Consider the following 10,841-nt stretch of genomic DNA (forward strand, 5'->3'; position numbering starts at 1 on the left):
AATTACATTTTTAGAGATGTCCAATACTACGGTGTACAGAATTTCCCCTTTGTCCCACGGTTGCAAAATTACATTTTCATTTTTCTCAGTTTTACAAATTTCTATCTGTCTGGGGATGGAAAAGTAAAGGTTACTTTTAATAATTCAAATGACAAAATTGCTTCTGTAGCAGTAATCTATGTTTTAAGAAATGTTATTTTAATTGTATTTGAAGCTTAAAACTCCAGTCAGCCAACAATAATTATTGTTCCCATCCAGATACCAAGTTTTGAATGTTTGTTTAGTCTAGGGGAGAGAACGACCACCCCCCTAGCATAAGAGGAGCAGGTGGCATGAAAGGCTCTATATACCCATCTCCCCTGCAGGGCTAAAGTTTTATTACCCAACAGGTGGGTCTCTTGCAAAAAAATTACCGGGGGATTATAGGACCCTCTAGCAAACCTCTAGCAACTGGTGCTTTTCGATGCTGGGGAGGTAGTGCTAATTTAATATTTTTTTAGGTCCCACTGGGAATCAGATTTATGAAAAAGTTTGTTTAGTCCCTGTGTGACCAGTGGAAATGCATGTCTTTGGACAGCTACCCCTTTTAGCAAACATCAACATAAAATACAAACTAGAGCAAAATATCAAGAACATTCCATCATTTAATGGTAAATCATTTGATTTTTGATTCATTCATAACTAAGGCATACAAATAATAGTTAAAATAAACTATGATACATTCATGTTTTTTTTTTTTTGGAACTACAAAACAATATTTAACTGTTAAGCCCAAAATTATTTTTATAATAAGCACCACATAGATATGAGATCTCCATCTTTAAAGAAGAAATATTTTAAGGATAAAGTGTTCATTCATGTAGTAAAAATAAAATAAAAATACATGTTTTTCAATGGAAAGTATTTGTTTTAATTGTATGGTTCATTCATTGCATGTTTTTTTTAAACTTATGGTCTCTTATGAATGCTTGCAGCTGAAGAGTTTTTGTGTACTGGAAAATTTCCTAAATCTAACCCAGAGATAAAATGCATTTCCTGCAACCCAACAACCTTTAGACAGGCGCACCTTACCCCTACCCAGGAATGCCCACAGCCTGTCTATTTTCTGATTAATGCTACACCTCCATGCATTGGAACATGATAAAACAAGGGACTGAGCAAAAACACCAAGATAACCCTAACCCTATAAAACAATAAATATCTGAATTTCTTTATTAATAAAATAAATAAACAAGTTCAGTTTTTTATAAATTAATGTGATATATAAAAATATTATTCTGAGGTTGATTTTAATTTCAGATACAAAAATATGAATTTGAGGCAATGCAAATGAAAATAAACTGGTGTGCATGTTCAATGGCTCTCAACCACTCTCCCTTTCACAGTTGAGTTACACAGTATCTGTTTTCACCTGCTCATTATTGTTCAGAGCGGGAGAAGGTTTGCTCTTTGGGCATTCTGTTCCCCCTCTTGAGATTTCCTGAAAAAACAGTCTTGGCATCCACAGTGACATTAAAATCCTTTTGTATTCTTTACGAAAGTTTTGATTAAGCAGTCCGTATATAACAGCATTAAGGCAACTGTTGAAATAAGCCATAAAGTAGCTCATAACAAACAACCACTCTGGAATCTTAGGGGCCACGTCTGTAGGGTTGATGGCTACAGCTAAGCCAATGAAGTTCAGGGGAGCCCAGCAAAAAGCAAAAATAACAAACACCACAAACATTGTAAGAAAGTTCCTGAAGTCGGTCTGTTTCATCCTTGGCTTTGTTTCTGACTTGACCTTCCGCCTTACTTGGATCACCAAAATCCAGATGCGAAGATAGCAAAAGGTCACCACAGAGATTGGCACAATGAAATGGATAACCACCACAGTGATGGTGTAAGAGGAACTTGCAGTCTGAACAAATGTGCAAGAGTAGATGCGAGGATCATACTCCAATGAGCCAACAAAAAAGTTAGGAACAGTGGCCAGAACAGTGAGAGCCCAAATGAGGCACACATAAAGCATTGTATTCCATGCAGTGAAGAGTTTGTCGTAGACAAAACTGTGGCATATGTAGCAGTAGCGGTTGATCGCAATCCCTGTGATGTTGAAAATGGAACCAATAACACTCAAGCCCATGACGAATCCACTGACTTTGCAATGCATTTCTCCAAGTGCCCATCCATTTTTAAAAATAGCCATTAGCACTAATGGGTAGGGATACAAAGCCACCACAAGGTCCGCGAAGGCCAGACTTACTACAAAGGCATTACCTGTGGGGAAAAAAGAAACATTAGGTTAGTATCCAGCTGTACATTTATCTTCCACAGAAGCAAAGAATAACTCAAACAAGCTCCATGATTCCAACCCTGAGGAGGTCATATGTCAAAGATTCTCTTGAATGAATAAACGATAAAACAAAACAGAAATCATCAAAGACAATTTTTGAACTGTTGATCTTGCCTTTTCCACTGCTAAAGCGGAATCGATAGATTAATTTTAGGTCACTTCCACTAAGGGAAAAGCATGGGCAGTTAAGCAGTTGCATCTTTTGTTTGACCAGGCAGAAGTTGTTGCTTCTTTGATATGAGGACACAAAATGATTTTTTTCATGACGACTTCTTATAATGTGCAGTAACAACATGGTTAACCAATAATAAAGGCCTAACCTCTACCGGTACACTTGAAACATATACACGATATTACCAAAAGTATTGGGACGCCTGCCTTTACACACACATGAAATTTAATGGCATCCCAGTCTTAGTCCATAGGGTTCAACATTGGGTTGGCCCACCCTTTGCCGCTATAACAGCTTCAAGTCTTCTGGGAAGGCTGCCACAAGGTTTAGGAGTGTATCTATGGGAATGTTTCACCATTCTTCCAGAAGCGCATTTGTGAGGTCAGGTACTGATGTTGGACGAGAAGGTCTGGCTCGCAGTCTCCGCTCTAATTTATCCCAAAGGTGTTCAATCGGGTTGAGGTCAGGACTCTGTGCAGGCCAGTCAAGTTCCTCTACCCCAAACTTGGTCATCCATGTCTTTATGGACCTTGCTTTGTGCACTGTTGCGCAGTCCTGTTGGAACAGGAAGGGACCATCCCCAAACTGTTGGGAGCATGAAATTGTCCAAAATGTCTTGGTATGCTGATGCCTTAAGAGTTCCCTTCACTGGAACTAAGGGGCCAAGCCCAACCCCTGAAAAACAACCCCACACCATAATCCCCCCTCCACCAAACTTTACACTTGGCACAATGCAGTCAGGCAAGTACCATTCTCCTGGCAACCACCAATCGTCCATCGGATTGCCAGACAGAGAAGCCTGATTCATCACTCCAGAGAACACGTCTCCACTTCTCTATAGTCCAGTGGTGGCGTGCTTTACACCACTGCATCCAACGCTTTGCATTGCACTTGGTGATGTAAGGCTTGGATGCAGCTGCTCGGCCATGGAAACCCATACCATGAAGCTCTCTACGCCCTATTGTTGTGCCAATATGAAGGCCACATGAAGTTTGGTGGTCTGTAGCTATTGACTCTGCAGACAGTTGGCGACTTCTGCCCACTGTGTGCTTCAGCATGCGCTTACCCCACTCTGTCATTTTATGTGGCCTACCACTCCATGGCTGAGTTGCTGTTGTTCCCAGTTGCTTCCACTTTGTTATAATACCACTAACAGGTGACCGTGAAATATTTAGTATCAAGGACATTTCATGGAACACCTGAATCCAATGATTTGGAGGGTGTCCCAATACTTTTGACAATATAATGTATATAGATATGTGTGTCTTGAGCGGGCAGTCCTCATAATCACAGAGTTTGGAGGAAGTGAGAATAAGGATACCTTCATGGTTCGCCAACTTCAAATTTACACTGAAACAGCCCATTGGTGAATGCACCCCCATTTGGAACTGCTAAAAAATAGTGGGTATTTACACTCTTGTGTGAGATTGCCCTGCCAATTGGGACATAGATCAATTCTCCACAGTCATTAAAGAGACCCTGTCACCTTGCTAATTCTGGCCAAAGGGATAGGGTCTCTTTAAAGCCTACCCTCAGCTGCTTCACAGCGCTCCCCCCTGCAGATGCTTCCTTTGTTCCAGCCATTGCAAATACTGAGTGGCGCTTACAGGGAGCAATCATGACCTCTGTGTTCAGGCCTAATAAATTGTCCAGTTGGGCTAAGCACTGTGAAAATTAATATAACTGGGTCTCGAGAAGAGGGTGAGTTTAAATAGACCAATGCCCCTTTTCCTGGAAAGGCAAGGTGACAGGGACTTTTTAAAGGGTTCATGAGGACATACCTGTATACCATTAAAGTATATTCTGTAAAGGGAAAAGGTAGGTAGGTGTTGCCTTTTTTCAAGTTTCAAGCATGAAATTGTCCAAAATGTCTTGGTATGCTGATGCCTTAAGAGTTCCCTTCACTGGAACTAAGGGGCCAAGCCCAACCCCCGAAAAACAACCCCACACCATAATCCCCCCTCCACCAAACTTTACACTTGGCACAATGCAGTCAGGCAAGTACCATTCTCCTGGCAACCACCAATCGTCCATCGGATTGCCAGACAGAGAAGCCTGATTCATCACTCCAGAGAACACGTCTCCACTTCTCTATAGTCCAGTGGTGGCGTGCTTTACACCACTGCATCCAACGCTTTGCATTGCACTTGGTGATGTAAGGCTTGGATGCAGCTGCTCGGCCATGGAAACCCATACCATGAAGCTCTCTACGCACTATTGTTGTGCCAATATGAAGGCCACATGAAGTTTGGTGGTCTGTAGCTATTGACTCTGCAGACAGTTGGCGACTTCTGCCCACTGTGTGCTTCAGCATGCGCTTACCCCACTCTGTCATTTTATGTGGCCTACCACTCCATGGCTGAGTTGCTGTTGTTCCCAGTTGCTTCCACTTTGTTATAATACCACTAACAGGTGACCGTGAAATATTTAGTATCAAGGACATTTCATGGAACACCTGAATCCAATGATTTGGAGGGTGTCCCAATACTTTTGACAATATAATGTATATAGATATGTGTGTCTTGAGCGGGCAGTCCTCATAATCACAGAGTTTGGAGGAAGTGAGAATAAGGATACCTTCATGGTTCGCCAACTTCAAATTTACACTGAAACAGCCCATTGGTGAATGCACCCCCATTTGGAACTGCTAAAAAATAGTGGGTATTTACACTCTTGTGTGAGATTGCCCTGCCAATTGGGACATAGATCAATTCTCCACAGTCATTAAAGAGACCCTGTCACCTTGCTAATTCTGGCCAAAGGGATAGGGTCTCTTTAAAGCCTACCCTCAGCTGCTTCACAGCGCTCCCCCCTGCAGATGCTTCCTTTGTTCCAGCCATTGCAAATACTGAGTGGCGCTTACAGGGAGCAATCATGACCTCTGTGTTCAGGCCTAATAAATTGTCCAGTTGGGCTAAGCACTGTGAAAATTAATATAACTGGGTCTCGAGAAGAGGGTGAGTTTAAATAGACCAATGCCCCTTTTCCTGGAAAGGCAAGGTGACAGGGACTTTTTAAAGGGTTCATGAGGACATACCTGTATACCATTAAAGTATATTCTGTAAAGGGAAAAGGTAGGTAGGTGTTGCCTTTTTTCAAGTTTCTTTAAATTCAAGTAAGGCTTTGTCAGAGATATAACCCGGGTTTAAACACTTATTGTTCAGCAACTGTCCAATGGCTGTTAAGCCCAGTGATGGGCTGATCAGAAATCTGTTAATTATGTGGGCAACCAATTTGATCAATGTCACACTAACGATTCACACAATGCTTTTCATTCTATGAATGATTCACAGACTACAAAGCATCATGTGAATGAGCTAGGGGAGAGGAGGGATGGACAAATGACAGTGTATGAGAGCCTCAGCTCCCCTATCTCAGTGCTAGAATTATAGCAAGACCTATAGTTGCTGGTGTTACTAAAGTGTTAATGTTAAAGATAGTACAGCATTTCTTAGCCCTCATTCACACTAGAAACGGCCGGCACGTACAGCTCCGTGCTGCGTGCACGGCCGTATCGGGCAGCTCCCGGGAAGGACAGGTGCTGCGTGTGATTAGTACGCAGCCCCCGTCCTTCTCTATGGGAGTACGCGGCCATATGCCCCGCTACGCTCACCTCAAGTGCAGGTCCGTGCGGGTGCGTGTTTCCTGGCTCGGACGCAGACAGGATCCATCCTGTCAGCGTACGAGTACGCTTACCCGAACGGACGTGCAGGGCGGGTGAACGTAGAGCGGCGTACGGCACCTAGTCCCATAGAGAAGGACAGGGGCTGCGTACTAATCACACGCAGTACCTGTCCTTCCCGGGAGCTGCGCGATACGGCCGTGCACGCAGCATGGAGCTGTACGTGCTGGCCGTTTCTAGTGTGAATGAGGGCTTAAAATGCCATATACCTCATCAGACTTAACTTGTTTTTATAATGCAGTTTTAAGTTGGCTGCTTTAGGATATAGATATTGCTTTTCTGTAGGCTAAAGTGGCTTCCAGAAAAAGCTATAAGAATATTACATTATATATGACGTATCTCTTTGTTTTACTTCCTGTAAATATCCAATACGTCTTATAACACATAAACACATACAAAGCCTATATAGAAAATGGACTACTAATATCATCACTATGATAATTAACTATAGACTGAATTAAGATTAAAAAAAACTTCTTAGCCAATTGGTGATCCCTCCCATCCATGAAACTCTACTTCTCTAAATCCCTGCCAGGGTTTCTTACCCTTCCTTGTCCAGTTAAGCTTCAGCCTGTCTTCTGTTGCAGTGTGTCTGACACTTTTTGTTCCCCTTTGGCACTGCAAACACCAGCTCACTATTTAGCGATCAACTTGTTCATTTAGTATCTGCCCTTACGTGTGTTCAGATATACCAAGTGCTTTTCTGTTGTTCCTGTTCTCTGTGTAAGGCCCTGGCTGACTAATCTCCTGGTTCCTGACTCGGGCTATTGTTTCTGTTCATCCTGCTCTCAATGTTCCCTGACCTGGTGTGGCTGACTACCCGCTTTGGCATCTGATCTCTGGCTTGGCACCGACAACGTCCAAGTTTAAGTTTCTGTCTGTTTTCTTTGTTCCCTGACAATCCCAGGCTTCTATCTGCAGTATTTTAAAGTAGATCTTTCTTTTCGCACGCATAGAGCACACTCACTCAGCACTCACAGCACAGTGACTGAGCTGTCACCAACAGATTCTGGTCATGTGACCGCTCTGACTGCCAATATCAGTGATTACGTGATCAGTAAGCCCGCCTGCGATTCCTGGACTTTAGACACCACTAAATGGGTGGTGGGAGCAAGCAGCAAGAGGTTGGTATACTTACCTGAGCTTACGCTTCCACCTGGGGAGTTGAATTACTTTACAGGCATTCAGGCAAGATCCTGGGAATGTTGATGATACCAAATCTGATGAAAAGATGCTCCAGCATGCTCCTTGTGCATGGTTTTTTTGAATGTGGAATTCAGTGTTTTTAAGTGGGTGGGGTTGGGCGCTAATGAATAAGTGAACCTTGCACTGAACAATACACATAATAAAACACTAAAATCCAAAAATCTAAAAACTACTACGTTTTGGACTAACAGTGTGTAAATGCCAAGTTTTCTTTAAGGAGCTAAGAAGCATACTCCTCTGGTTCATGTTTAGCAGTTTGTCAGAGTCCCCTGGATACTTCAGTGACAGGAGAGCCTTAGACATCTGGTGATTAAGTGACAGCAGAAGCAGCAACATAGTTACCTGGCGTTCTGCTTTAAACCCAAATAAGCTACTGAAGGTAGAAAGCTTCATGCTTTATATAAGAATCTACCACTGGCGTTTAACGTTCACTGGTATGGACTATAGATATGTGAAAAGAAATGGGTGAGTATAATCAGGGTAAACAGAAACCTTTTAGTCCATGCATCTAAGGTTGGCATATATGTTGGAAGTGAAGGTTCACACAAGCAGGAACACAGAGAGAGCAGAGCTAAGACAATGTGCATAACTGTAGCATGAAGGACATAAGCAGCCACTAACATGGTTTTTGCATGTGAATTATTATGTAGATAGGTATATTTGGCCAGGAAGGGCACACTTTGTCATCTTGGCATTGGCTGCTATAGGTGTCCCATCATGTATATGTTGTCCCAGCATGTGCATTGTCCTAAATGTGGCCAAACCTATGATAAATCATATGATCTCCTTCTCATACATTAGAACAGTATTTCTCGACCTATTTTCAGTTACAACACCCTTTAAAAGTAGGCAAAATCTCGAGGCACCCCAGACTAAAATGTAAAAACCGTAAATGTAAAAATAAAGAGAATAGCATTGGGCCTTTATGCCAGATACAGGTCTGCTATGGATTTTTGGATTTTAAGGGATGGACAAATGACAGTGTATGAGAGCCTCAGCTCCCCTATCTCAGTGCTAGAATTATAGCAAGACCTATAGTTGCTGGTGTTACTAAAGTGTTAATGTTAAAGATAGTACAGCATTTCTTAGCCCTCATTCACACTAGAAACGGCCGGCACGTACAGCTCCGTGCTGCGTGCACGGCCGTATCGGGCAGCTCCCGGGAAGGACAGGTGCTGCGTGTGATTAGTACGCAGCCCCCGTCCTTCTCTATGGGAGTACGCGGCCATATGCCCCGCTACGCTCACCTCAAGTGCAGGTCCGTGCGGGTGCGTGTTTCCTGGCTCGGACGCAGACAGGATCCATCCTGTCAGCGTACGAGTACGCTTACCCGAACGGACGTGCAGGGCGGGTGAACGTAGAGCGGCGTACGGCACCTAGTCCCATAGAGAAGGACAGGGGCTGCGTACTAATCACACGCAGTACCTGTCCTTCCCGGGAGCTGCGCGATACGGCCGTGCACGCAGCATGGAGCTGTACGTGCTGGCCGTTTCTAGTGTGAATGAGGGCTTAAAATGCCATATACCTCATCAGACTTAACTTGTTTTTATAATGCAGTTTTAAGTTGGCTGCTTTAGGATATAGATATTGCTTTTCTGTAGGCTAAAGTGGCTTCCAGAAAAAGCTATAAGAATATTACATTATATATGACGTATCTCTTTGTTTTACTTCCTGTAAATATCCAATACGTCTTATAACACATAAACACATACAAAGCCTATATAGAAAATGGACTACTAATATCATCACTATGATAATTAACTATAGACTGAATTAAGATTAAAAAAAACTTCTTAGCCAATTGGTGATCCCTCCCATCCATGAAACTCTACTTCTCTAAATCCCTGCCAGGGTTTCTTACCCTTCCTTGTCCAGTTAAGCTTCAGCCTGTCTTCTGTTGCAGTGTGTCTGACACTTTTTGTTCCCCTTTGGCACTGCAAACACCAGCTCACTATTTAGCGATCAACTTGTTCATTTAGTATCTGCCCTTACGTGTGTTCAGATATACCAAGTGCTTTTCTGTTGTTCCTGTTCTCTGTGTAAGGCCCTGGCTGACTAATCTCCTGGTTCCTGACTCGGGCTATTGTTTCTGTTCATCCTGCTCTCAATGTTCCCTGACCTGGTGTGGCTGACTACCCGCTTTGGCATCTGATCTCTGGCTTGGCACCGACAACGTCCAAGTTTAAGTTTCTGTCTGTTTTCTTTGTTCCCTGACAATCCCAGGCTTCTATCTGCAGTATTTTAAAGTAGATCTTTCTTTTCGCACGCATAGAGCACACTCACTCAGCACTCACAGCACAGTGACTGAGCTGTCACCAACAGATTCTGGTCATGTGACCGCTCTGACTGCCAATATCAGTGATTACGTGATCAGTAAGCCCGCCTGCGATTCCTGGACTTTAGACACCACTAAATGGGTGGTGGGAGCAAGCAGCAAGAGGTTGGTATACTTACCTGAGCTTACGCTTCCACCTGGGGAGTTGAATTACTTTACAGGCATTCAGGCAAGATCCTGGGAATGTTGATGATACCAAATCTGATGAAAAGATGCTCCAGCATGCTCCTTGTGCATGGTTTTTTTGAATGTGGAATTCAGTGTTTTTAAGTGGGTGGGGTTGGGCGCTAATGAATAAGTGAACCTTGCACTGAACAATACACATAATAAAACACTAAAATCCAAAAATCTAAAAACTACTACGTTTTGGACTAACAGTGTGTAAATGCCAAGTTTTCTTTAAGGAGCTAAGAAGCATACTCCTCTGGTTCATGTTTAGCAGTTTGTCAGAGTCCCCTGGATACTTCAGTGACAGGAGAGCCTTAGACATCTGGTGATTAAGTGACAGCAGAAGCAGCAACATAGTTACCTGGCGTTCTGCTTTAAACCCAAATAAGCTACTGAAGGTAGAAAGCTTCATGCTTTATATAAGAATCTACCACTGGCGTTTAACGTTCACTGGTATGGACTATAGATATGTGAAAAGAAATGGGTGAGTATAATCAGGGTAAACAGAAACCTTTTAGTCCATGCATCTAAGGTTGGCATATATGTTGGAAGTGAAGGTTCACACAAGCAGGAACACAGAGAGAGCAGCGCTAAGACAATGTGCATAACTGTAGCATGAAGGACATAAGCAGCCACTAACATGGTTTTTGCATGTGAATTATTATGTAGATAGGTATATTTGGCCAGGAAGGGCACACTTTGTCATCTTGGCATTGGCTGCTATAGGTGTCCCATCATGTATATGTTGTCCCAGCATGTGCATTGTCCTAAATGTGGCCAAACCTATGATAAATCATATGATCTCCTTCTCATACATTAGAACAGTATTTCTCGACCTATTTTCAGTTACAACACCCTTTAAAAGTAGGCAAAATCTCGAGGCACCCCAGACTAAAATGTAAAAACCGTAAATGTAAAAATAAAGAGAATAGCATTGATCCTT

The 10,841-nt window shown here is 42.8% G+C and overlaps 1 protein-coding gene across 1 annotated transcript in view; it reads right to left on the minus strand.

Annotated features, from left to right (window-relative positions):
• Positions 1-637: 637 nt before the first annotated feature.
• The window catches only part of LOC108788772 (melatonin receptor type 1B), a 152,200-nt gene continuing 141,996 nt past the window's right edge, over positions 638-10,841 (minus strand). Inside the window, exon 2 of the mRNA XM_018558631.1 lies at positions 638-2,259. Within this exon, the coding sequence (XP_018414133.1) occupies positions 1,391-2,259 (869 nt within the window). The 3' untranslated portion in view covers positions 638-1,390. The remainder of the gene's footprint in view (positions 2,260-10,841) is intronic.

Source organism: Nanorana parkeri, unplaced genomic scaffold (assembly GCF_000935625.1).
Source record: "Nanorana parkeri isolate BGI_ZX_2015 unplaced genomic scaffold, ASM93562v1 scaffold350, whole genome shotgun sequence".
NCBI lineage: Eukaryota > Metazoa > Chordata > Amphibia > Anura > Dicroglossidae > Nanorana > Nanorana parkeri.